General features: G+C 47.3%; 1 protein-coding gene across 28 annotated transcripts in view; it reads left to right on the top strand.

Moving 5' to 3' along the window:
- Nucleotides 1–27,975, top strand: part of CAST (calpastatin) — a 641,814-nt gene that overhangs the window by 547,338 nt on the left and 66,501 nt on the right. For all 28 annotated transcript variants that reach the window (XR_015309292.1, XR_015309294.1, XR_015309295.1 and 25 more), the window contains one exon: nt 25,603–25,683. Coding sequence is in view for 24 of the 28 variants with exons in the window: in XM_086960931.1 (XP_086817057.1) it covers nt 25,603–25,683 (81 nt within the window). In the remaining 4 variants the exon portion in view is untranslated. The remainder of the gene's footprint in view (nt 1–25,602; nt 25,684–27,975) is intronic.

Raw genomic sequence — 27,975 nt, forward strand, 5'->3', positions numbered from 1 at the left:
CAGGACTCTTTTCAAGCTCTGCACTTTATGCTAAATTCTACCCCCACGGCCTCCTTTGCTGGCATCCTCATCTACAGGCCACCTGGTCCTAGTGCCGCCTTTACTCCTGACCTCTTGGAAATAATAGAGCCCTTTATTGATAAACCTAACCTTACCATTCTAGGTGACTTTAATTTTCATCTAGAAAACTCCAGTTTGACTGATACTACCTTTCTGCTAGACTCTCTAGCATCCTATGGTTTCTCGCAAGAAGTAGAAGGTCCTACCCACTCTGCAGGACATACTCTGGATGGAGTTTTCTCCAATGACTCCAGGCTATACACAGGCTCTCCCCTCCCTTTATCCTGGACAGACCATATGGCAGCCCCTCTTGAGCTCTCCCTGTGCCCCTCAGCCATTCCCTCTAAGAACATGAATCACCAGGCCCTTAAAAGGAACTTTAGGGGCTTGAACAACAAGTCCCTAGGCCCTTTTATCGCAAATCTGAATTTCTCCTCCATGTCGGACATCGATATGGCTACCCTTGAGCTTTCTAACTCTATCTCTAATGCCATAAACACTCTGGCCCCGGCTAAACCTTGTTACTCCGCCAGGAAACGCCCCTCTGCCCCCTGGTTCTCAGACTCCCTCAGACTGCTTAGGCAGGACTGCAGGAAGCAAGAAAGACTCTGGAGGTCTCATCTTGATTCCAACGAGAGATCTAAACACAAGGCGATGCTTAAAAGATACAAAGCTGCAGTTCTAGCTGAAAAGATGTCATACTTTACCAACCTAACGGCCTTCCTCAGTTCGCCTAGAGAGCTATTTAAAATCGTTGATGCCCTATCCCTTGCTTATCTCCCTGATCCCATTGTGGCCACCCAAGAGCTGTGTAATCAGATCTCCACCTTCTTTCACACTAAAATTATGGATATCAACACAGCTCTAGAAGATTGCAACCTTAATCCTGAGGCCGCCCTTCTCCCGACAACTCCCCCTTTCAGGACCCGACGACCCTGCCCCGCAGAGCATGACAAATTTTCCTCCTCTTACCCTGGAACTCCCCTATCAACTCCTTGATAAACTCAAATCCGGATAACCTTTGGACCCTTGTCCTTTAAAAACCTTGAAAGAGTGTAAAGAGGGTCTGTTGCCCCCCCTTCTGGAGATTATGAATCAAGCAATTTCCAAGGGTGTCTTTCCAGCATCCTGGAAAATGGCCACTGTCAAGCCACTTCTGAAGAAAGCCTCCCTAGACCCTACCATCTTAAAAAACTTCCGTCCGATATCCCTGCTCCCTGCTCCCGCCAAGATGCTTGAGGCCCACCTTAACTCCCATCTAAGCACCTTCCTGGACAACTTCTCCCTGCTAGATTCTTCTCAGCATGGCTTCCGGAAGTTGCACAGCACGGAGTCAGTGCTCACAGTGGTGGTAAACCACATCCGCGCTAAGGTCGACAGTGGTCAGACTACCCTTATGATCCTGCTCGACCTTACAGCCGCATTTGACACCCTGTCCCCCTCCATCCTGGTCTCTCGTCTTAGTGAGATGGGAGTGGATGGGCCTGCCCTGAGCCTCTTGGCCTCGTTCCTTAACCAGCGTATGCAGATGGTCAAATTGGGTGACTTCCTCTCCCCCGCTAAGCCTGTGCAGTGTGGGGTCCCTCAGGGCTCATCTTTGAGCCCTATCCTTTTCGACATATATGTGGCCCCACTTTTATTTATTTATTTATTTATTTCGATTTGTATAGCGCGTTATAACCCAGGGGTCTCTAAGCGCTTGTCCGATAAGCACCGCAGGAAACCTGAAAAAGACACTTCCCAGAAATTTATAGCCCACCCCAGGCCTTCTGGAAAAGAACAGTCTTCAACCTCTTCCGAAAGGACAGTAAATTAGGTTCTTTGCGCAAGTCCGCCGGTAGACTATTCCAAACTGCTGGGAGGGTGTTCGAGATGGCACGACCGCCCACTGTCGCCAATCTAAAACGTGGTTGCGTGAGAAGGGTTGCCTCAGCAGATCTTAGCACCCTGGCAGGTTTATATGGAATCAGGCGGGTCTTAATGTATCTTGGTGCCTTACCATAAAGAGATTTGTGTGCAATACATAACCCTTTGAAGAGCACCCTCTGCCTTACTGGGAGCCAATGTAGCTCACGCATAAGTGGGGACACATGCGTGCTCCTGGGTTTCTTATGAATGAGCCTGGCGGCATCATTCATCACCATCTGAAGTTTGTCCAGGAGTTTTTGGGGTAAACCCAAATAAAGCGAGTTGCCGTAGTCCAATCTTGCAAGAATCATTGCGGAAACCGCCCGTCTCAATGTGGAATAGGACAGTAATGGCGCAATTTTTCTAAGTTGACGGAGCAGGCCAACACAAGTTCCTACCACCGTGGTAACTTGTTTCCGCATGGAAAGTTTGTCATCCACATGGATGCCTAGGCTTTTTACTGCCACTGCCGGCTCCGGGGGCGGTCCAAGTTCCCTAGGCCAGAATCCATCATGCCATGGATTGCCAGCGATGGGAATAGGTAGAACCTCCATCTTGTCCGGGTTAATTTTTAGGGAGTTCAGCGACATCCAATTAGCTGTGTGCTTCAAGATGGTTTGCAGATTTGCTGGCGCCCCAGGAGCATTATCCATTTGGATAATGATTTGGGTGTCATCAGCATAGTTGTATACCTGACAATCCATTTGATTCAGGAGTGCAATCAATGGTTGGAGATATATATTGAATAACAGGGGCGACAAAGCCGACCCCTGTGGCACTCCACATGAGATTGGTGTTGCAGTAGAGAGCAATTCTCCCAGCTGAACTCTTTGTGTCCTCCCTTGTAGAAAAGAAGCAAACCAGGCGTGGGCTGTGCCCTGGATGTCGAAGTCCCTCATCCGCGACAGGAGTTGTTTGTGACAAACGGTGTCAAACGCCGCGGAGAGGTCTAACAGCACCAGGGCGCCGGGTATCTTCTTGTCTGCCCTATTCCGGAGCTCATCTATGATAGACAGCATGACCAGTTCCGTGCTGTGATTTGCACGGAACCCCGATTGATTTGGTTCCAACAGACCGTTCCTTTCTAGATGGTCAGAAAGGTCGGCCAAGACATGCTGTTCCAGCACTTTGGCCAGGAAAGGGATCTGGGAAATAGGCCTAAAATTTGTTAGGCATTTCACGTCTGCCCCAGTCTTTTTTAGCAGAGGGATCAACCTTGCTTCCTTAAAGGCAGTAGGAACCTTTCCTAATGCTAAGGATGAGTTCAAAAGAGTCAGAACCTCCTCTTCTATTCCTGGCATAGCCAGTTTGAAGACATCAGGGGGACAAGGATCAGCCTGGGAGCCAGACCTAACTCTCCCCACTTGCCAGGCTAGTAAGATTGTTCGGATTGGAAGTACTATTGTATGCCGATGACACCCTGATCATGGTCTCCCTCACTCAACCTGTGGAGACTGAGGCATCTAATTTCAGGAACTGCATGGAATCTGTATCAGGTTGGATGACCACAAATGTCCATCAAATTAAATGGGGAAAAGACAGAGGTCCTTGTTTTCGGAGGCAAACATGAGATCTGGTCGGCTGACTGGTGGCCATCTGCCCTTGGAACCTGCCCCACACCCACACCCACCCCTGCAGCTTGTAATCTAGGTGTAATCCTTGACACTACACTCTCCTTTGACAAGCAAGTAAATAGAACCGTTTCCACTTGCTGCGGGGTCCTAAGGATTTTGCGAAAACTCTCGAACTACCTCTCCCTGGACTCTAGAAAACAACTTGCGGTTGCCCTTATTTATACACGCCTAGATTACTGTAATGCCCTTTATCTAGGCATAAATAAGAGGCTGGTTCAATGTCTGCAAGTTATGCAGAACGCAGCAGCTAGGTTCGTTGTTAACGCCCCTAGACGATCCTCAGGCTCCGCTATAAGAAAACATCTTCACTGGCTCCCGATGCAGTCCAGGATAGACTTTAAGGTTCTCTGTCTCACCCACCGTGCCCTTCATGGATCCGGTGCAGAAGACATTAGGTCTCTTGTGTCTTTCTATACCCCTGGCAGGGCCTTGCGCTCTGCCAACAAGAACCTTCTGTCAGTTCCGCGGACGGTGAAGGCCAGACGGGGAGGGAAGGCCTTCTTTGCCCTTGCCCCGAAGCTCTGGAACCTACTGCCTAACGAGCTCAAGGGTCTTGTGTCTCTTGCTCCTTTCCGCAAAGACTTAAAGACCTGGCTCTACACAGAAGCCTACCTATAGACTTCCCCCTGGTTTTTGCACTGTTTTCAGCCTTTCCATCCTATGCGCCTTGATGCCTCTGGTTAAAGTTTGCGCAATATAAATCTAACTTCATTCATTCATTCAATCTGCATTGAATGTATGTTATAGTTTCTGTTATTAGGTCGAGCATTCAAGACCTCTTGTGTATAAAGTTTAGTATATACTTATTAGGTTGAGCATTCGAGACCTCTTGTATATACTTTAGTATATATGTGTATGTACTTTGTGAGCTCTGAAGATCAGCCCTAGGACTTGTCTGCTTCCGCGTAGGGACTTTTTTTTCCTGTTCAACTGCCTCTATTTAACTGTCTTGAGAGAAAACGACCAGTAGAGGTCAGTAAAATACCAGAATTACTTTCTCCAGAGGGATTTTTTTTTGCCAACTGCATCTATTTAACTTTGATAGAAAACGACCAGCAGAGGTCAGTAAAATACCAGAATCACGTAAAAAAAATTTTTTAGAGTTTTATATAGCGCAAGCTAGACCCGAGACATCAGGTGTCAGAGCGCTTTATATGAGCACCAGTTTCTATACAGATGGAAGCATTCATTTTTGGTAGGCACGGGGAGATTAAGGGACTTGCCCAGAATCACAGGATGTTGAACGTCGTTGCCGAGACTCGACCGGTTCTCTTTCTTCGAGGTCAACCACGCTAACTGTAGGGCCACATTTAGCATTCTCTAGATTCCAGTCCATAGAAATTGTCTTCCACGAGCACCCATAGACTAATATATTTTTTTCAAATCTTGTATTTTCATTGATATGACCACGAAGGCCCTGATTTTATATTAAAAACAGTGCGTTGGACTGTACCATTTCCTGTTGAAAAGCAATATTTCTCTCCATGTGTTTCCATACCTGACATGCCATGCAGTTTGGTGCTTACTTTCCCTCCATGTTAAAGAACAGAAGACGTTTCAGCACCCAGGCTAATGTGCTGCATAGCTAAATACATATATACGGTCCCATTGGCGAGACCGATTGCATTGCAAATGCTTCTTTTTATACTTGGGCTGCTATGGGTGCATGTTTTGAGTTCTGTCCCAATGAAATAATTAAAAAGTGTGCTGTTTAAATGGCCCACTCTGGGACGGATGGACAGATCTTCTGTTGATGATATGCTTTTGTATACTCCGGTAAGCTCTTGAATCGTCCTGACATCTTGGCTTCATCTGAGCAGTCACTGATGAAAGGAATGGCGCAAGCCTCTTCATTAGGTGAAGTGGAACTCCGCGCAGTGACCAAAAAACTCTTTCGTTCTACGCAGAGTTCCGCAAGCGCTGGAGTGCGTTACTACACGCCACTCATGATGATTTTTAATGCCGAGTGTTAGTCCCACGCTGGAAATTTTTCTAGCGTAAACAGCACCATGTGCAGCGCATGAGTGCGCTGCTTCTTCCTGCCACTTGATTAGATGTTCTACTCCATCTGCTGTTTCCTCAGCGCAAACAGAAGGTTTCTCAATGCGAGCGGTAGCAGCCATCCTTTACTGCCCATGTTGAGAAATCTCTCCGGGAGGTGGTCTAGAGTAAGATTTTCCTTGCTCGCCAACTTAACGTTGGCGAGCGTGAATGTGGAAAAAATTCTGCGGAGCGGAGTTTTCGGAACTCCGCTCACTGTGCGGACTGGGAAAAACTCCGCGAGTGAAGCGGAATTTCACGCCCAGGCCTACTCCTCATATGACTCAGACTGCTCTTTAACGATGAAAATGGCACCCAATACATCTAAAGTGTGCACTTACATTCATGTTTTCTACTACTGATGTAATAAGCTGCTTAATTTCGTTTTGACTTGCTTGACACTTCCTTATTGCATGAGATGGTTGGTGTTTTGCCCGTTCTATAGCAGGAACTGAACTGAGAGCAGGGCGCGTGTACGGAAGAGCAAACTGCAGCTCTCACAGCTAAGAGCGGGGGAGGACACTGGGTCCATTGTTAGTTGTAACTGATGTGTGCTGGTGTGGAGCGGCTGGCGTTGGGAGGGTTCGTCAAATGCTTTGCTTGAGTTTTTGAGCGGGAGGAGGTCAATCACTGGTGTGACACAAAATGCTGGGGGATCCCTGCAGAGGCGTAGCTTGGTCATTAAGACCTGGGGAGGTTAGGTTAAGATTTTCAGACAATCACGATGGGATATCATGATAATTATTATATGAGAAGGAGTGCATGAGTCAAGGGAAAGGAGTGTGGATTGTGAGGGGTGCATCAAACACAGTATTTGGTAAAATACCCATATGTTTTTGTCTGAGTATTTAGCAATCCAGGTGAAATCTGAAAGCTCCTGTACCCAACATTTTGCTAAATAATATATTTATAAGGGGGGTGTAACACCCCAAACAACACCCCCTGAAGCTCCCTCCCCCTGGTTTCCTGCAAAATATAGCGAGGGCCCGCCCCCTTGAGATACCCAAAGCGCCCAAATATCAGTTGCTTTAAGGCAGAAAGGAGGGAGAGGCTGAAAGGTGTTCCCCTCCCCCCATCCCCCTTCCGTGCTCAAAGGTAAACTTATATTCGTGTTGGCTAGAAATCACTTATTTGACGATTCACATACTGGCGTAGTTCACAGTTGACTGCTCCCTCGGTGTATGTGGGAAACACCCGTATTTTAACTGCAGGTTTTGGCTGTTTTGTTCCAGAATAGAAACCCAATCTCCTAATTTCTGAAGGCCGCAGCACCTGCTGCGTCAGAGGCTCGTGTTTCACGCAGTGAAAGAGCACAGCAGACGGCTTCCTCTGCAGGTTCCCTTGTGTGTGGCATTCCCATTAATAATGCACCGCAGCCAGCAGACGAAGGAACATACGAGCACTGATGAATCTACAGACCAAGCCCTGGCCATTGAGGCAGCCACAGCCGGCGACACAGAAGCCTCATTCATGTGGAATTCTATTGTCGATTTATTGTTGATGTTTTGTCATGTGACCCATGGCACCAAGGGTACTCCTAGGAACAGTTTTTAGGTCTGGCATTTTCCAAGGCGGTTTGAATTTACTAAAATTATAAATGTAAAACATACTTTCAGCCAGATCTAGTCAACTGTTGCTCGGTTATGTCATTCACGCTACAGCATGGGGCAGTGGGTCTGCCCATCACAGCCGCTGACTAACTTCACTTTGAATGGTGGCGTTCTTCCCGTTCACAAGCAGCACATGTCCACACACAAAGTAGTGCTAGGAACTAATATTGTAGGTAATATGATTTTTGAATCCAGCAAAAAATATTTTTGCCTTTAGTCCATGTTTTTGGTTTGTATTAGCGAAGGCTGACATATCCATCAACCGTAAAAACATGACGAAAAAAATATTGGCAGCACACACCAGACTGATAGTCATTGCCAATGCTTGTTTGTATATGTGTATATGTTGGTGACAATTTTCATCAGCTCAAGCTACATTCAAGTCGCACAAGGGTGTTCGACTGCAGAAGTTTCAAAATCTTTTTACTGATGATGGGTATCATTTTTGGCGTTGAGGAAATAAAAGAACCCTTTTATGAGTTAAATTAGGAGAATAAAGCTGATTCCTGTGAAATAATGCTATGTTGATTTCTAACATACCAGTATGTATAAGAGAGATCGCTTGCTTACAGTGGGCACCCGCATTGTTGGAAAATGCCGAAGTTAAAGAGTAGACAAAAATATTGGATGGTTACAGACAACCTTATCTTTTTTTGATGCCAGCATCACTACCTGGCGGGGCCACTGGCTGTGTCGATAGAAGGGATACAAAGATTGCGAGCAGATCTTGCTCTTCATATACCAGGCTGTTAGAGGAGTTTGGTGAAATTATTACAATGAGTTAATGTAAGTGAAATGGAGGGGAGAGAAAATAGGGTGGAGGAGGTTAAATACTGTGAGATAGCATAGAGAGGTTAAACAGAATGAGGAATTGTTGAGTTATGGGTGCAGAATGAGTCGATAGGTTTTGGTGTTGCGGGAAAAGTTACTCCAAAGGAAAATATGTTTTGTATTGAGTGGCATGGTTATTTTACTGAATTTAAAACAGTGTTTGGCACCAGTAATGTTCAAGGGTAGACTTAGAGGCACTAATGCATCCAGAGGATGTATGTAAGAAGAGTATAATTCATATAGGTAGGCAAGACAGGGAATAATCCCGGACTATAAATAATGTTATTTTCATGTTTTTTTTTTTAATGTTCTGGTAGGATGCAATCTGAAAAAGTTGAAAGAAGGGCTGAAAGTTGAATACCTGTGGGCAGGTGATACACTTTGTTCCATCTTGGATTGCTCTTCTTGCACCCCAGTTGTGCCGATGCAGTCTGTTCTCTCCCGCATAGATATTGAACATCACTAATACTCTCAGATTTTGTGCTTGCTTCTTTTTGATATGGTGTGTGTGTGTGTGTGTGTGTGTGTGTGTGTGTGTGTGTGTGTGTGAATAGTGGGTTATTACGTGTATTTGTTGAGATTTTGAGGCATGGACACTCACTGGGATTTATACTGTTCATACTGGTAGGTGTTTGTTTGAGAAAGGCGCATGGGTGTTAAATTTCTCGTGGGATGTGCTTCTCCCAGATTATAGGGGTGTTTTTAAAAAGATTTTCTGCCGATTTAGCACTTCCTTGATCTGAGAACCTGTGGACAGCGAATTACAGTATCTGCATTCTTTGTTGGATCACAGTGGGAATATCTACTCTTAACCTTCCTCTGTACTCTAAATGGTTCTTAGTAACTCTGATCTTCCTATAAGAAAGAATTATTAAGAGTGGCGCCAGTCGGGATCGTGTGTTTGTGAGTTTGAAATATTTTGTGATTTTTGCTTGAATTCGTCTTTGCCCTCTGCCATTAACTGCATTGTGCATAGGGTACACACACTGTTCACAGGGCAGCTTACGGTGTGACTCCTAGCAACCTGAAAGAATGTCTGAAATGCTGCCCTCGGATGCTTTTTTTGCTCTCTAAACTGAATTGTAGATCTGGGGCTGGCAGCCAGTCTTTTGCATTGCTAAACTAGTGCTTTGTAGAACGTCATTCCAGATCATATGGAGGGTTTTTAATCTCTATACAGGAAAATATTAAAACTGCTTATTTTCTAAATACTTTCCATCACTGTGCTGTGTTCAGCATTTGGATGCTCTGATGTGCTTGTATGTGCTTTGAGTGTCTGTGATGATGGCCCCGGGAACAGAAAGAGGCTTAGATACTTGAATAGGTTTGAACTTCTTTTTATTACATGCTGTATCCATACTAATATAATAAAGAGAGAGCCCAAACCTTTGAGGCGGGTAATCTCAGGAACCACAGCACCAATCACAACACCCAATACAGCGTTGGAAAGGGCAGTTGTAGCAGAAGGACATAGGCTATGCAGACGCCCACCATATACATTTAAAAAATAAAAGAACCGTGCCAGCAAAGTAGTCACTTGTGGGCGTGTCTGCGTTGTGCTGTGGGCTTGTGCTGGGGGGGCGTGACAAATGCTGGGGGCGTGTGGTACGTTCCTCCCTTCGGGCTGGACTGTTCCCAGGAGGCACAGGGTCAAGGCTGATTTGCATATGGCCATGTCTGAACTGGGGTAGTGTGGAGTGCAAAAAACGATGGATTTAGGCCCAGATCTCTGTACTGGGGTGAATGTATGACATTGTTCTGCATTCTGTCCATCAACTGTTGTTTTTGCATTTGTCACCCCGAGTGGAATGGGTATGCTCAGACGTGAGTCACATGCTCGCCACACCACTGGAGTGAAGCTATCCTGGCTGAAGATGGCTGATAGCCAGAAATTGGTCCTGGGATACTTGAGTCTGATCCATGCAAGACATGGCTTGGCAATGTGGCCTGGAATGTTCCCCTGAGGCACAGGGTCAAGGCTGATGTGGTGTAGAGTGCACAATAATGATAGATTTAGGCCCAGATCTCTGTATTGGGGTGAATGTATGACATTGTTCTGCATTCTGTCCATCAACTGTTGTTTTTACATTACGCCTTTCGGGGTGTGGGAGTGTGCGGGGCCGCGCGTTGTGTCAAATATTTCATTGTTTTTTCTTCCCAGGTTCTGTACATTCCGGCTCTGGGTGTCCAACCTGCCCCCTTTAAATACCCCTGCACCCCATAATCAAAACCCACCCGTACTCCTTAAAATACCCCAACACCCTTAAACACTAACCCATCTTAACCCTATAAATATACCCTGTACCCCAAAACCCAAACCTATACCTAAATCCTAAAAATACCCCTTTACCCCAAAAACCAAACCTTCCCCTGAACCCTAAAATACCCCTGTACCCCAAAACCCAAACCTAGCCCTGAACTCTTAAAATACCCCTGTACCCCAAAACCCAAACCTACCCCTGAACCCTAAAAATACCCCTGCACCCCAAAACCCAAACTTGGCCCTGAACCATAAAAATAACCCTGTACCCCAAACCTACCCCTGAACCCTAAAATACCCCTGTACCCCAAAACCCAAACCTAGGCCTGAACCCTAAAAATACCCCTGTACCCCAAAACCCAAACCTAGCCCTGAACCCTAAAAATACCCCTATACCCCAAAACCCAAACCTAGCCCTGAACCCTAAAAAAACGCCTGTACCCCAAAACCCATACCTATCCCTAAATGCTAAAACTACCCCTGTACCCCATAACTCAAAACTATATCTGAACCCTTAAAATCCCCAAACACCCCAATACATATACCTCAGTACCCCAAAACATATACTCCTATACCCATACTTACCTTATCAAACATTAAAAAAAACATGCTTTTACCATTCATGCATTTACAACGAATTTTGTTGTAAATGTATGCGTGGTAAAAGCATATAAAATGTAAAGCCATGCTTTATAATGGCATTGCGGAGTCATGGTACTTTCATAATGAAAGTATACGTAGCAATGGTCTGCGGAAAGAAAGTTGCGGAATAATGGGTGTTCACCCTCCCCCGGTAAGTACATTGGTGGCACGGCGGCCCACATCTCCAGCAACATACTCATATTTTTTCACCACCGATTTGAAAACTGCACAGGTCTCTCTCATTGATGGCCAGTACCGACATACACTTTTAGACACACCTCCAGCCACAAGTTCTAGAATTGCGAACTTTAGAGCTGGGGAGCTACGTACGAATCTCGGCAACAGGTCAACATCCTGTGATTCCAGGCAAATTGCTTTGTCTCCCCGTGCCTACCACAAATTAATGTAATCTTCTGTAATGTAAATTGTGCTCATGCCATGTTGTCGAGTTCGCGCTATATAATATTGCAAGGAAAAATAAAGTAGGGAAACTCGAGTTCACACACTACAGAATGCGCACTCTTAAGTACCTCAGCAGTGCACTGTGAATCGGAGCTTTTAACAGGCCTGTCACAGATAAGAAATAGTATCAAAACTAAATCCTACAAAACAATGTACTACTGGTCGGCAGCAATTCATACCCGGATAACGTCGGGACTGGCTGCTAGTAGTTTTTATATAAGCAATTGTATACAGAAGAAACAGATTTCTATTGCACATTAAAAGTGTCTCATTTTGAGGCAATTTAAAATGGAAGCTATTTTGACAAAACACAACGGCTCATTTTATTGTCCTCTGAAGGAGGAAAGACTGTGTATGCCAATCCAAGTTTTGAAGCTTTCAGACTGGAATGAAGCAGATGGGTTTGGCCCTTGAACTACCTGAACTGAAATCAAACCTGCATGAACTCACTACTAACATATGTTAAATCAGGTGAATTTTAAAAGTGCACTTATTTTTCCAGAATTGATATTGAAGAACCTATTGCAAGTTAAAGTGGTGCTTTGCGAGAGCTCTCTGAAAGTGTCATTGTGAATGGGGATAGCCGTGCATACTTCTAATAGTTTTTGAGGTGGGTTCCGAGAGTTCTGTTTGTCTCAGTATCGACATACTAATGAATGATAAAAATCAAGATCAATGAGCTTTGTAAAAATCTTGTGGATGACCCAGGGACTGATCCAGAGTGAGGTGGTATATTCCAAACCCTGGGCAATGATTTGTTTGCACAGGATGGGAATTCTGACATTTTCACCAACTCCCCCCACTAAGTATTCTTCTGATAAACTTCGACAGGTCAAACCTTCTGAAATTAACCAGCAAAAAACATGTTGTAAATACCGATACATGTAGAATTTGTGGTGGAAGCCACCATTTCTGCATCCAATAGCTCACTTTCAGTCCTCATCAGCCAGAATAGCTTGACTCCAGTGGCATGGAGAGCACGGGACCCACGTCTGGGCATTCCCGTCTCCAGTGGCATGGAGAGCACGGGACCCATGTCTGGGCATACCCATCAATTGGCCTTTTTGAAACACAATAAAATAAAATAAAAATAAAATAAAAAGATGGAGTTACGAAATATCAAGCAGACAATATTGAGTTGAACACCATATCATACCCAAAACGTGAAGGTCCAAAATATCGGCAAGTATGTATAGGTAAGTATAAGATTGCCATACTTAACTTCACACTAAATCACCTGAATGAGATATACATCTGCAATGTATGTAGATGTGGAGTTAGGAATATTGAATCAATACTTCCAAATATACGCATATCTTGTCAATGTTTTGGTCTGTCATATTTTGGCAATAATATTGTGCTAACTCGATATTCCGGACTACAGCCTCTTTATACCATTCCCTACTGTAGTGACTCGATTGTGGACTTCTGTAGAATCAGTCACCTACTGAACATGTGAGTTCAATTGAAATTCAGAATAATGGGAACGATGCTGGGAAGAGAGCCTGATAAATGAGAAGGGCCATAGGATTTTATCAGCTTGGGTTAATATTAACTGTTTTAATGATGGTAATTATATGTCTGAAGTGGACAATTTCCATATCCCCGTCCTGCCGGCCCAACGGCGTTACCTGCGGTTCATGGTAGGCCACGAGCACTTTCAGTTTACCGTGCTCCCCTTTGGGCTTACCAGTGCCCCTCTGGTGTTCACGAAAGTTATGCGGTGGTCGCAGCTCATCTGCGCAGATCAGGGGTTCCAATCTTCCCCTATTTCGACGACTGCTTGTTGAAGGCTGGCTCTCCCCAGACAGTTGTCAGCCACCTCCAGACTACGGCCGACCTCCTGCACCTGCTGGGGTTCTCCATCAATGTGCCAAAGTCGCACCTGTGCCCCTTTCAGAAGCTCCTCTTCATCGGAGCGGTTCTGGGCTCGGAGTAGTTTCGGGTTTATCCTGCCGAACAGCGGGTTCGGTATATTTAGGCTCTGATTTCGATCTTTCAGCCTTTATCCAGAGTCACGGTCAGGTTAACGCTGCAGCTTTTGGGGCTGACGGCCTCCTGCATCCTTCTGCTGCATCACGCCAGGTGGCGGATGCTGGCTCTGCAGTGGGACCTGAAGTTTCAGTGGGCCCAGCATCAGGGCAATCTGTCCGACCAGGTTCAGATCTCGGAGGGCGCTGCAAGACAATTGCAGTGGTGGCTCACGAACCGCGATTGGGTCAGCGGCAGATCCCTCTCCCTACCCCAACCGGAGCACGTAGTAGTGACGGATGCGTCCCTTCCTGGGACGGGGGGGCCACATGGGAGAGGTAGAGATCAAAGGCCTCTGGTCTCTGGCGGAGTCCAGGCTCCATATCAACCTTCTGGATCTGTGGGCGATACGGCTTGCACTGAAAGTATTCCTTCCCTCTGTCCGGGGAAGTGTAGTGCAGGTGTTCATGGACGATACCACCGCCATGTGGTACTGCAACAAACAGGGCGGGGTGGGGGTCATGGACCCTTTGTCAGGAGGCTCTGTGCCTCTGGCAGTGGCTGGAACACCAGGGCATTACCCTGGTGGTTCAACAGCTGGCAGGTTCCCTGATCGCCAGGGCGGACGAACTCCACTGCTGGTGCATGATGGATCACGAATGGTGTCTGAACTCTGACGTGGCATAAGGTCTCTTTCGGCAGTGGGGAGAGCCTTGGTTAGATCTATTCGCCACAGAAGAGAACGCGCAATGTCATCAGTTCTGCGCGCTGGAATTTCCAAGGCAGCACTCGCTCGGAGACGCTTTGCGTCGCGAGTGAAGCTGCGGTCTGTTGTACGCCTATACGACTTCTGCTTAGAGTGCTGAAGAAGATCAGGCGAGACCGGGCCCAAGTCATCCTTGTCGCTCCGGACTGGGCACGAAGATACTGGTATCCCAAACTACTCAGCATGTCAGTCGATCCCCCGATTCATCTGCCTCTTCCGGAGGACCTTCTGTCGCAGCAGCAGGGGACGGTCCTCCACCCAAACCTGTCCAGTCTCCATCTACATGCGTGGAGATTGAGCGGCGACAGTTGAGGCCATTTGACTTGCCTCCTGAAGTCTGTATGTGATTCTGTCAGCCAGGTGTCCCTCCACAAAATCTGTATACGCCTGCAGGTGGAACTAATTTGTGGCATGGTGCACAGCAAAGGCTGTGGATCCACTTTCTGACACCTTTCCTCTTTCTTCTTTCTCTTGCCCAGCAAGGCTATGCTCTGGGCACTATTAAAGGCTACCTCTCTGCCATTTCAGCCTCCTTGAGGCTTCCTGATCAGCCTTCTCTTTTCAAGTCCCCGGTTGTAAATAGATTCTTGAAAGGCACCACACACTTGTTTCCTCCTGTTTCTTTTGTGACGCCGCAGTGGGACTTGAACCTTGTTCTGACCTATTTGATGTGCGCTTCTTTCGAGCCACTTCATAATTGCCCTCTTCGTCTCCTAACTCTTAAGACTGCATTCCTGGTTGCCATCACCTCTGTAAGGAGAGTGAGTGAGCTCCAGGCTCTATCTTCTAAGCCTCCTTTCCTTTCTGTCCATCCGGACAAAGTTGTCTTGAGAACTCGTCTTTCTTTCCTGCCCAAGGTGGTTACAGCCTTTCATATTGGGCAGTCCATCACCTTGCCCACCTTCTTTCCGCCTCCGCATCCCTCGAAAGAGGAAGAGAGGCTCCACCGTCTGGACCCAAAACGTGCGCTCTCATTCTATCTAGACCGCGCACGGCAGTTCCGGATGGACGACCAGCTCTTTGTTGGTTTCGTGGGTGCTAAGAAGGAACGGGCGGTGCACAAGCAGACCATCTCTCGGTGGGTTGGGTTGTGCATCAAGGTTTGTTACTCCTTGGCGAAAAAGGAGCCTCCTGTTGAGTTGAGGGCCCATTCCACTCGGACCACAGCGGCTTCTACTACCTTGGGTCAGGGAGTCCCCTTGCAGGACATCTGTCAGGCAGCGACGTGGGCTTCGCTGCACACGTTTGCTAGACACTACTGCCTGGACAGCCAAGTCCGGAGAGATGGCTTTTTCGGCCGTTCCGTTCTCCAGGACTTTCTGGTGTGACCTTGGTTCGCAAACCCACCACCCGGGTTGGTATTGCTGGGGTATCTATTCTAAGGTAAGGAATCTAACACTAACCTTTTTTTTCTTTCAGATGCACACGTTCCTTACCATCGGTAACGATATATCTGTAAGAAACAGTAGTTAGTGTTAGATTCCTTACCGCCCCACCCATCCTCCCCGTTCTGCGAACCGATATCTAGGGTTAAGGTATCTCCCCTTGAGGGCCCTAGTTTCATGGCACCAGTGTAGGTCTCTGGCATGGCTCTGTGTTCCTGGCGCGGAAAGCTATGTACAAGAACTGACGTCAGCGGGCGAGGGCAGCGTCTAAGTACTCTGACGACTTCATCCCGGCGATCACGACGACGGACTCGGAGCCGCGGACGACGCCTACCGACGCGCAAGGGAACTGCTAGGCAAAACTTTACGGATGCAGTCTGACGCCTGGGGATATTCTAAGGTAAGGAATCTAACACTAACTACTATTTCTTACAGATATATCGTTACCGAAGGTAAGTAACTTGTGCTTACCTACATATACCTAACTTCAACATGTTTTGGTATTCTGTAAGTGACATTTTTGCATTACCTTATTTAAAGCTTGATATTCTGGTACCATACCATTGGTAGCTGTCCTCCTCCACGCGCCTTCTTTCGGTGCACTGGAAATGCGGGATGGACTACACCAGATCCGCAGTGCAGCGCGTGCATTACAGGGGTCGCGCTGAGGGTTCGGCACCTCGACACATATGCAGAGTGCCCACTAGGCTCTGTGCTGCCTCAGCACGAAGCTTAAAGGTGGAAAGTGGCCTGGCCGCCTCTTCTCCTCGCCGTCTTCGCACTGAAGGCGAGAAGCCCTCATAAATATACCCACCTTAATGGCCATTTTATTATAACGCGCCTGGTTGCGTATGAAACATTCATGAATAGAGATCTGCTCGGTAGACGTACGCTAACACCTTGAATGGGTCCCCACGTTTTTTTTTTACGCTAAGGAGTGATTTATGGTCGCAGCCAGCACCATATGTACTCTAATCTGTTAATTACGAGCTTGACAGCGTCGGCACACCAGGCGCGATATGCTCGGGTTCCTATCGCCTCGGGGGTCGGAGAAGGGGGTCTGCGCTTAAACTTGAAACTTGTTGAACAATTATTATCACTGTATCAATGTCCAATAACCCCAACTGATTTCTAGGCACAGCTCAGAGCTTGTAATGTCGGTCGTAAAAACCTAGTCTTTATTATGTACTTAAAATCTACTCCAGTGCTTAAAATGCTGAGAAAACGTAATAAAGAGAGCTTCGAAACACCTTCCGGCGCTCTTCGTAGTTAGGCGTGTAACGATCACTCCCGTGTGCACCTGCCAGCCGACCTACCTCCCTCTCATCCTATACTCTCTGTGCAGGCCCCTCCGCCCCCAGTGCCAGGTATGAAAGCAAGCAGGGTCCCTACAGGATTGTGAGGAAACATTTATATTGCACTTACAAGCGGTATAAAATGTAAATTCTGGAATCCTATTTTTCCACCTATGTGATATAAATTATTACAACCAGTAACTAGAGGGTATCGAACGCCCAAAACCACCCATTTCACCTGAATGTCTTACATGTTGACGCCCTCGTGGCTGGGACCAATCCCAGCGCAGCTCGGCAGTAACATCTGGGGAATCTCTCGAGGCTGGACCAATACCAGCGCGGCTCGGCGATGACGTATTTGGAAAACAGCGTGCGCCACACCGAGACGTGTTTTGAATTATCGCACACGCATTTGTGCACGATATTCAAAACACACTGCGCCTGTGCGTGTAACCGCAACCAATAGGCCATGGGCGGAGCAATGCGCCCACCTTTGCACAATTGCATGCTGTCTTTGTAAAAATGACGCACGCATTGGCCAATAGCCAAGAATAAAACAAAAAGCACACGCAGGAACGTGTGCGAGCCTTGGAGTGATTTCTCAAAGCCCTTACATAAAGTCTTCGCCAGAACAGAGCTGGTACAGGCTCGACCTAAAAAGTAAGCTGGAGACAGAAGTTTTCAGATTGTGGGTCCAAAAGGCTTGTTATAAATAAGAAGACTACGACTGGGTGCAATGAAAATCACTATTTAAAAAAATGTAAATGGGGGGAGGAGCTACGCCGCGAACCAAGATGGCCGCATAAGCTCCCGGCTCCGTCGACCTCCGCCGGCGGCTCGTCTATCCTGTTTTTTATCCTCTACCCACGCCCTGTGCCTGGATGTATGAAGGTTGCCTGATGCCAATGGTGCTGTCCCGGACTTCCTACCTTATTCAGCGACGAAGTTATGTCGTGTCCCATTTTCGGCCTACTCCCGGGCTGACGCCGGGACCTCGATTTTTGAACTACCCGAGCTGGAACTGATCAACATCGGCTGTGAGACGGCGACTGTGGCCGGTCTTCCAGGTTTGAATAATTCTATCCGCTTTCGGCGTTTGGCCTCGTCGATGGATGGTGCCGGAGAAGACACATTGTGACGTGCTGCGATCCTCCTGCACCGTGGCTGGGAGCTGTGTGCCCGACCCTCGTTTCCCGGTCCGGGGGTTGACAGGCTGCACCCACGGCCGGTGACTGTGCCCAATTCGGGGCGCCCCTGTTGTTGGGATCGCCAATTGTGTGTTCGGAGCCCGGCGATGTGGGCTGGAGATCGTGTCCCCCTCCGTCCCATGGGCCCCGGGATGGAGGGAATGGATAACGCACATTCATTGAGTTCCGTAATGGCAGCGATTGGGGCGCTCCGCTCTGGCGGCAAAGCTGGATGAAGTATGCTCGTGACCGGCCATTGACGCCGCAACACCTGAACGGCAGTTTGTGGTCCAGTCGAGTGATTTGACCCGCCATCTTACGGTGCCCGGGCGGCAGCCCGACCTCGCTCCATGGGGAGTCGGCCTCACTTCTCCTTCATCTACTACCGTGCCTGGTCTTCCCTTCAAGTTTCCCATCTGATGGTGTATCGTCGCTGGAGGTCCTGTCCGTCAATGCCGAGTCTCGGGGTCCTGTCAATGGGGACTGCCATTTTTCTTTGTTCTGGCCCTTCTGTTTAACGGAGGCCGCCATTTTGTGTCCGAACTTTGTTCCACCTTCAATGCCTCGGATTGCCATGGACGCTTTGTCTGCCTCTGGATGGTTGTGGCTTGGTCGAAATGTACTCCGGTATGGATTCGCACTGGTCAGGGCTGATTTTGACTTTGAGTTGATCTCGCTCCTCGCCACTGCTTCGGACCACCTGAGAAGCTCCCTTTGATTGCATTTGTCCTGACTTTGGCGATGGATCTCCTTGTGAAGCTTGCAGGGTTGCCTTTTACCTTTCTATGATCGCTTAGTTCACTTTTGCCGGGACAGCACCGAGTATCTCACCGGGCCAGGGGTGAGGGGGGGGGGGGGGTTTATTGGTGACTGTCCTCCCCGTGATCATGTCGACTGTTTGCTTTGATTGATGATGAAGGTGTCTTGGGGGGGTCACTGCCGGCGGGGGGTACCGGGTGTCCGGGAGTGTGTCTGTTTCTCTCCTCCTCCACTTCTTGTATCTTTTTCCCTTCTGTGGGGCAGTTCCGGGGCGACAGGCACGCTGTTAGTGGGTTAGGCTGTAGCCATTACAGGGGTGCAGGGTGGTGGGTGCGGGGTTTGTTATTTTAGTTTGTTTTGTTCTATGGTCCCTATCGCTCTTTTCCGGCTTTGGGAGGGTTCTTTCCTCTTTAGTAGGGTTGGCTGTCTCTTGGTCTTGCACCTTTTTTCATTTCCCGGCATCTCAATATGCCTCTGTTTCTCCGTTCTTGGGGGTGGGCTCTCTGGGGTGACATTTAGGAATGTTGTTTACTGTAATATTGCCTATTGTCCAGTAGTACCACCGCGGCTGTCTAGATTATATAGTTGCTGTAGTCATGACCTATCTCCGACTGTAATTGGGGTACGTCCCCCTTGTCTCCTTTGTGTATCTCTCCTGTAAGGTGTTATGTCCTTGATGATGCAGCCCCTACTCTTCCTTTAAAATTAAAAAATGAAAACCTCATATCCTGTGTTGCGAGCCTCACAACCACGTCTGGTATACCTTAACATATCCTGATTGCTGATTGGCCTAAATTTCTTGTGTTTTTATTGACTGTTTTTGCGGCCGGCCATGATGGTTGTGGGCCTGTGCATGTATCTCCTTACTTTTTAGGTCTCGGCATCGAGACCTATTGTTATGGAGTTCGCTCTGAAGGGAGCTAGAGCTGTGAACGCGCCGACCAGGGTCTGTGAACGCGCACACACACAGGCAGGCAGGCAGGCAGGCATGCGCCGTGCACACACAGACACACACAGAAACAGACACACGCACGCACACACACACACCCTCCCTCTCTACCCACTCCCTCTCTGCCGCCCCCCCTCTACCCCCACTCACCGGGCTCTTTCCCTCCGCAGTGGGTCAGTCATGGCAGCAGGCAGACTCAGTGTCTTCTCCGGCGATCCTTCAGCTGATGTGCACGCCCACGCTGCGTCACGTGCGCGCCCACCACGCTGTTTTCACGCCCGTTGATCCTCAGCTTGTTATATACTTTGGCTATGGACAATTAGACCACCGTTTTGCTCCGTCAATCATGTTTTCTTGGGTTGCGGTGTCTACAAGGCAAGGGGGCAGTGCACTGCACATGGATTTATCCTCGTCACGCCAATCGGTATTGTTTAATTTTATTTCTTTCGATCAGCATGTTTTTTTGTAATCTCTGGGAGAGCCGACGCTGGGACTTGAACCCCATTCCACAGTGTCAAAGTCTGGACACGGAGTGAAAGAACGTGGCTGTGCAAGCTACCACTGGACCCACTATACTCAGTTACCATGAGGTGGCGATATCTGCCACTCACTTTCCTCACTGCACCTTTGTGTTAGCCACGATGATCATAATCATTTCTATCCACTTCCATAGAAGGCTTGTATTTTCAAAGATATCCTCTAATACTGAAAAGAAATTAGGGCAATAAATATCTATACAGCAGAGTACATAAACACAAAATGTCATGACATTTTGCACACTGTTGCAGGTCCGCTGTAGTCAAGGAGATTGTCTTCTGAGAAGTGTTTACATCCTCAAAATGACTTTCCAGTGTAGAGGACCATTGGTGCACCTGCTTATCTGGCAATATGCATAAGGATTACTACCTATCTCACTAATATTTTATCTTCGTAAATAGTTTGTTCACAGTACATTGTAGATTGTTTTCACATCATGGGAGCTCTAAAAATTGAATTCTGTTCATCGCTTCTAAATGAGGCGCTTTTTGGCATTCTTCGACAATGCTTTCAAACTAATTTCTGCTACTGCGGTAGATGGATGGCACTCCGGAGAATATTGTGTTGATCGGTATAGCTCTATAAGCCGTGCGCGCCCCTGGTGACCCTCCCGCCCGACCCCAGGTCTGCCCAGTAGAACGGCGCTCACTTCATCCCTCTGTGAGGCAGAAGGTGAGTGTGAGTGCAGAGTGCGCAGAGTGTGAAGTAGTGAGTGCAGAGTGAGTGTGCAGAGTGAGTGTGCAGAGTGCAGAGTAGTGAGTGCAGAGTAGTGAGTGCAGAGTAGTGAGTGCAGAGTAGTGAGTGCAGAGTAGTGAGTGCAGAGTAGTGAGTGCAGAGTAGTGAGTGCAGAGTAGTGAGTGCAGAGTAGTGAGTGCAGAGTAGTGAGTGCAGAGTAGTGAGTGCAGAGTAGTGAGTGCAGAGTAGTGAGTGCAGAGTAGTGAGTGAGTGCAGAGTAGTGAGTGTGCAGAGTAGTGAGTGTGCAGAGTAGTGAGTGTGCAGAGTAGTGAGTGTGCAGAGTAGTGAGTGTGCAGAGTAGTGAGTGTGCAGAGTAGTGAGTGTGCAGAGTAGTGAGTGTGCAGAGTAGTGAGTGTGCAGAGTAGTGAGTGTGCAGAGTAGTGAGTGCAGAGTAGTGAGTGCAGAGTAGTGAGTGCAGACTACTGAGTGTGCAGACTACTGAGTGTGCAGAGTAGTGAGTGCAGTGTAGTGAGTGTGCAGACTACTGAGTGCAGAGTTGTGAGTGTGTAGAGTAGTGAGTGCAGAGTAGTGAGTGCAGCGTAGTGAGTGCAGCGTAGTGAGTGCAGCGTAGTGAGTGCAGCGTAGTGAGTGCAGCGTAGTGAGTGCAGCGTAGTGAGTGCAGAGTAGTGAGTGCAGAGTAGTGAGTGCAGAGTAGTGAGTGCAGAGTAGTGAGTGCCTAGTAGTGAGTGCCTAGTAGTGAGTGCAGAGTAGTGAGTGCAGAGAGTGCAGAGTAGTGAGTGCAGAGTAGTGAGTGCAGAGTAGTGAGTGCAGAGTAGTGAGTGCAGAGTAGTGAGTGCAGAGTAGTGAGTGCAGAGTAGTGAGTGCAGAGTAGTGAGTGCAGAGTGCAGAGTAGTGAGTGCAGAGGTCAGAGTAGTGAGTGTGTAGAGTAGTGAGTGCAGAGTAGTGAGTGCAGAGTAGTGAGTGCAGAGTAGTGAGTGCAGAGTAGTGAGTGCAGAGTAGTGAGTGCAGAGTAGTGAGTGCAGAGTAGTGAGTGCAGAGTAGTGAGTGCAGAGTAGTGAGTGCAGCGTAGTGAGTGCAGCGTAGTGAGTGCAGCGTAGTGAGTGCAGCGTAGTGAGTGCAGAGTAGTGAGTGCAGAGAGTGCAGAGTAGTGAGTAGTGAGTGCAGAGTAGTGAGTGCAGAGTGCAGAGTAGTGAGTGCAGAGTGCAGAGTAGTGAGTGCAGAGTGCAGAGTAGTGAGTGCAGAGTGGTGAGTGCAGAGTGGTGAGTGCAGAGTGGTGAGTGCAGAGTGGTGAGTGCAGAGTGGTGAGTGCAGAGTGGTGAGTGCAGAGTGGTGAGTGCAGAGTGGTGAGTGCAGAGTAGTGAGTGCAGAGTAGTGAGTGCAGAGTGCAGAGTAGTGAGTGCAGAGTGCAGAGTAGTGAGTGCAGAGTGCAGAGTAGTGAGTGCAGAGTGCAGAGTAGTGAGTGCAGAGTGCAGAGTAGTGAGTGCAGAGTGCAGAGTAGTGAGTGCAGAGTGCAGAGTAGTGAGTGCAGAATGCAGAGTAGTGAGTGCAGAGTAGTGAGTGCAGAGTAGTGAGTGCAGAGTAGTGAGTGCAGAGTAGTGAGTGCAGAGTGCAGAGTAGTGAGTGCAGAGTAGTGAGTGCAGAGTGCAGAGTAGTGAGTGCAGAGTAGTGAGTGCAGAATGCAGAGTAGTGAGTGCAGAGTAGGGAGTGCAGAATGCAGAGTAGTGAGTGCAGAGTAGTGAGTGCAGAGTAGTGAGTGCCTAGTAGTGAGTGCCTAGTAGTGAGTGCAGAGTAGTGAGTGCAGAGAGTGCAGAGTAGTGAGTAGTGAGTGCAGAGTAGTGAGTAGTGAGTGCAGAGTAGTGAGTAGTGAGTGCAGAGTAGTGAGTAGTGAGTGCAGAGTAGTGAGTGCAGAGTAGTGAGTGCAGAGAGTGCAGAGTAGTGAGTGCAGAGAGTGCAGAGAGTGCAGAGTAGTGAGTGCAGAGTAGTGAGTGCAGAGTAGTGAGTGCAGAGTAGTGAGTGCAGAGTAGTGAGTGCAGAGTGCAGAGTAGTGAGTGCAGAGTAGTGAGTGCAGAATGCAGAGTAGTGAGTGCAGAGTAGTGAGTGCAGAATGCAGAGTAGTGAGTGCAGAGTAGTGAGTGCAGAGTAGTGAGTGCCTAGTAGTGAGTGCCTAGTAGTGAGTGCAGAGTAGTGAGTGCAGAGTAGTGAGTGCAGAGAGTGCAGAGTAGTGAGTGCAGAGTAGTGAGTAGTGAGTGCAGAGTAGTGAGTAGTGAGTGCAGAGTAGTGAGTAGTGAGTGCAGAGTAGTGAGTAGTGAGTGCAGAGTAGTGAGTGCAGAGTAGTGAGTGCAGAGAGTGCAGAGTAGTGAGTGCAGAGTAGTGAGTGCAGAGTAGTGAGTGCAGAGTAGTGAGTGCAGAGTAGTGAGTGCAGAGTAGTGAGTGCAGAGTAGTGAGTGCAGAGTAGTGAGTGCAGAGTAGTGAGTGCAGAGTAGTGAGTGCAGAGTAGTGAGTGCAGAGTAGTGAGTGCAGAGTAGTGAGTGCAGAGTAGTGTGTGCAGAGTAGTGAGTGCAGAGTAGTGAGTAGTGAGTGCAGAGTAGTGAGTAGTGAGTGCAGAGTAGTGAGAAGTGAGTGCAGAGTAGTGAGAAGTGAGTGCAGAGTAGTGAGTAGTGAGTGCAGAGTAGTGAGTAGTGAGTGCAGAGTAGTGAGTGCAGAGTAGTGAGTGCAGAGTAGTGAGTAGTGAGTGCAGAGTAGTGAGTGCAGAGTAGTGAGTGCAGAGTAGTGAGTAGTGAGTGCAGAGAGTGCAGAGTAGTGAGTGCAGAGTAGTGAGTGCAGAGTGCAGAGTAGTGAGTGCAGAGTAGTGAGTGCAGAGTGCAGAGTAGTGAGTGCAGAATGCAGAGTAGTGAGTGCAGAGTAGTGAGTGCAGAATGCAGAGTAGTGAGTGCAGAGTAGTGAGTGCAGAGTAGTGAGTGCAGAGTAGTGAGTGCAGAGTAGTGAGTGCAGAGTAGTGAGTGCAGAGTAGTGAGTGCAGAGTAGTGAGTGCAGAGTAGTGAGTGCAGAGTAGTGAGTGCAGAGTAGCGAGTAGTGAGTGCAGAGTAGTGAGTGCCTAGTAGTGAGTAGTGAGTGCAGAGTAGTGAGTGCCTAGTAGTGAGTAGTGAGTGCAGAGTAGTGAGTAGTGAGTGCAGAGTAGTGAGTAGTGAGTGCAGAGTAGTGAGTAGTGAGTGCAGAGTAGTGAGTAGTGAGTGCAGAGAGTGCAGAGTAGTGAGTAGTGAGTGCAGAGTAGTGAGTGCAGAGTAGTGAGTGCAGAATGCAGAGTTGTGAGTGCAGAGTAGTGAGTGCAGAATGCAGAGTTGTGAGTGCAGAGTAGTGAGTGCAGAATGCAGAGTGAGTGTGCAGAGTAGTGAGTGCAGAATGCAGAGTGAGTGTGCAGAGCAGTAAGTGCAGGTGCAGAGCGGTGTGTGCTGTTGAATGCAGAGTGCTGTGTATTGGCAATGTAAATGACAATGTCATTTGTTTATGATTTAAAGAAAAAAAAAGAAATGTCATGAGCAATGCCAATAGCTCTTCCTTTAATGATGCCGAGACCATTGCATTGTAAATGCTTGTTTGAATAAAGGTTTTAAAAAAATGTAAATAGTACCTTCCTTTCACAAAACTTGCTACGTGACGATATTTGAAAGCAACACTGAGCTGATTCAGCTTCCATAAGGGGTCTCCAGGACCCACCATGGAAATTTTGACCTGGGTACCACATCTCACATAGTAAGTGATGTGGAACAGTGGTAATGGTTATATAAAAAACAGTCGTAGAATTCAAAACAGTCCAATTGACCTACTCTACAGACGAAATTCCCTTAAACAGGCAGAATAAACCCTTCAAACCATCACTTTTGAATTATGACTGCACAAAATTCAATGCGCAGCCTCGTACTGTGTGTTTAGTGACCTTCTTCAGCCCTATTATATACAGATACATTTGTTATTAATACAGTACCATTGACGCCTACCTAACATACAGGCAATGGTAAATAGAAGCAATTAGCATTACTGACAGGATCAGTAATGCCAAAAGAATTGTCCAACACGGTCACCCCATATATCTATAGATTGTATTTACTTGTGCTCACAAAGAGTAATGCTCAGCGAGAGACTGCAGAGCACCACAATTAACAGTCACAGACTTTGTTCTAAGGGATCGGATTTTTTGGGGTAAATATATCTAATGTACATTTTAGATTAGTAAGTCTTAGCCACGCGACTGAACGTACACCTTATGATCTCGAGTATGAACTATTTTCTTCAGGTGCTTTAATTGTTACTGAACTGTAAATTGCTGGTTCTAAATTTTTTTTATTGAGAAACATTTGGGTGAGTTGTTTTTCTTGTCATCATTTGCTTCCTAAAACACCACCCTTTTGCATCTGTGGGAGAGGCGCTTAGCGAAGTCACTAACAGCCTTTGCTAAGGTATGCACAGGGACAACCAAAGCTCAGTTACTATAAGGCTTTGAATCTGAGCTTCAAAGTTCTTTTTCGTGCAAAATTAATTCCATGCTTAATTGGCCACAGTTCCACACGATACAATAAAACAAAGATGCATGTTGCTGCTTCATTTTATTTCAGGATACAGCAAAATCTAAAGGCACGCCTTCTAAAGCAGTTGCTCCCCGCTGTGCAGCTTCCACCGTGAAGAACCCTGCCCAAGTAAGTGCTGCATCAAGTCGTGTGCTCAATGAGTTTTTGAGTAAATGCTTCAATAAGAGGATTCTCCTTTCCTGATTTAAGCCACCTACCCCAGTATTGCAGTTGCACATTTCTGCATACACTGTTTATTCACAGACTACTAGCAGAAAATACATCAGTTACTTGCCTGTGATCCTCTTTGCTCTTAGTCTTACTTTTCATCTCCTCGTCCTTCATAAGGTGTATCTGACCTCCAAGAATGTAATACATTTGCTAATTTGTTCACCTCACACATACATAACTGTGGTCAACAATCCATTAATCATTTTGAGAACGATCAATCCTGCATTGGGCTGATATCAATGTAAGCTTTCTTACCAATACATATTCTGAGTATTACCCATTTTCCCCTTGTCCTCATCACAGTTCTTACTTGACGGATAAGGTCAATCCAACTTGCAAAAACCACAAGGAGAAGAAATATTTGTGTGAGACAAGCACCTGTTACCTAATCACACCAACATAGGGTTCCACTTCCTATTGCCTCAAATATGCTACACAGTTCTAGAAACCATTTCACCATGAAGGCAAAGTGACAGTGCAGTGTAAAGGCAAGAGGAGATGCTCAAGAAGTGTTCTTCCAACCTTCACATGGGAAAAAGCTTTATCTTCTGCCTAGGGACTAGTACTCCTTTAGCAAGCCAACCAATCATCCCAGTCAGAAGGTTCACTCTGCCCAGGTACAATTGTAAGTAACAGCAGACCAGCTAATGCCATATCAGAGCTTTGTGGCTTGAGATGATCTCCGTACCATGCAAGACACTCAAACATTTGTGTTTAAAGATTTCATAACTAATTTGTTGACTCAAGGCAGTAATGCAGACGGGCTTGACAAAGAAAAAGTTAGCTCGAGATTATTTCAAAGCCATGGAAAATTAAAACAACTTACGAGGTATTCTGACATATGAAGCACACAAATGCTTCTGTCCAATTGCCAGCTGCTGTCAGGGATTAACCTGTGAGATCCCCATTTCCTCTATAGTAACGATCGTCTGAACACCATAAACTTCTTTAATTGAGTTTTGACTTCTGAAAAAACATTTCCTGCCTTTGCTGCCTTGGCCTTTGACTCAAATTTGAGTAAGACCTTCTCCTGTGTGCTTATTTACATTTGAGTAGAAACATTTGTTTGCCAGGTGAGGCCTTACAAATCTTTGTAAAGGTTAATAAAAGTACTGTTGTAAAAAGAACAGTACAGTAGCTAAAAACATGGCCATAACCAGCTTCGAGTCGAGTCCCATATTCATGGACTCCACAGTGTGTTCAACTATCAGCCGGTCACACAAAACTTATATTGGGTCTGAAAAATATGGTCCGCATCCTGCCAGTGACTCTCACAGCTTTTTAAATAGTGGAAGCTTTTCTGGTCAAGGAAACTGAGTTATCCCATTCTTAAACTCTCCAGTCTGATAGAGACATGTAGCCACAGATTACTTACCATAGAATCATCCCAAGGTGTCCGAGTAGATCTGGAAATTTTTTGGGGAGCAGTACCCCAGTGCTCCGTTAGGCGGCATCGTTCTGATCCATGTGTCATGAAATGACGTGTGCACTGCAGTGCCTATTTAGGGACCAAGATAGTGCACTGATGTCAGTTCTTTTCTTTCCGCACCACTCATCGCAGATCCGGTAAGTGCTTATACTTAGTCACTTTCTCACTAACTTTTTTCAATGTTTTGCCATGGTCTTTTGAGTTTTTTCCTCCTTGTGAGGTAGGAATCTCATCGAAGAAGGCTGGTTTCAAGCCCTGCGGCGCATGTCACCGTTTGATGTTGGTGACAGGCCCGCACTTGTTTGCCTTTGGTACCTCAAGCTCCTCACGACTCAAAGGCCTGCTCCGATTGCCACTCCATGCCCCCGAAGGCCTTGAGGGAGCAATCCCTCAAGCTCCTGACAGCTTTACGTGCAATGCCATGACGATCCAGATCCTGGTCGGGAGGAAGGTCACACGAGCGGTCGCAGAGTCCAAGAACCTTGTCGCAATTGAAGTCGTCTGGCCATTCCAGTACGCCTCGCTCCCACAGGAAGAAGTCAAGGCGTGCTTCGACTTCACCTCGTCCGTCAGCCTATACAACAAGGGAGTGCCATCACTCGAGGCCTTGCTCCACAGGTAAGCCAGCGCCTGCAACGGCTCAGTGCTTCCTGAGTTTCCAGGAGCCCTAGTGACTCCCGCCCAATTATGAGAATGTTATCAGTCTATGCAGCTCATATTTGGATGGCCTGTTCCCTCCAGCACACCTTTGGGCCCCTGCA

Source organism: Lissotriton vulgaris, chromosome 3_1 (assembly GCF_964263255.1).
Source record: "Lissotriton vulgaris chromosome 3_1, aLisVul1.2, whole genome shotgun sequence".
Taxonomy (NCBI): Eukaryota; Metazoa; Chordata; class Amphibia; order Caudata; family Salamandridae; genus Lissotriton; species Lissotriton vulgaris.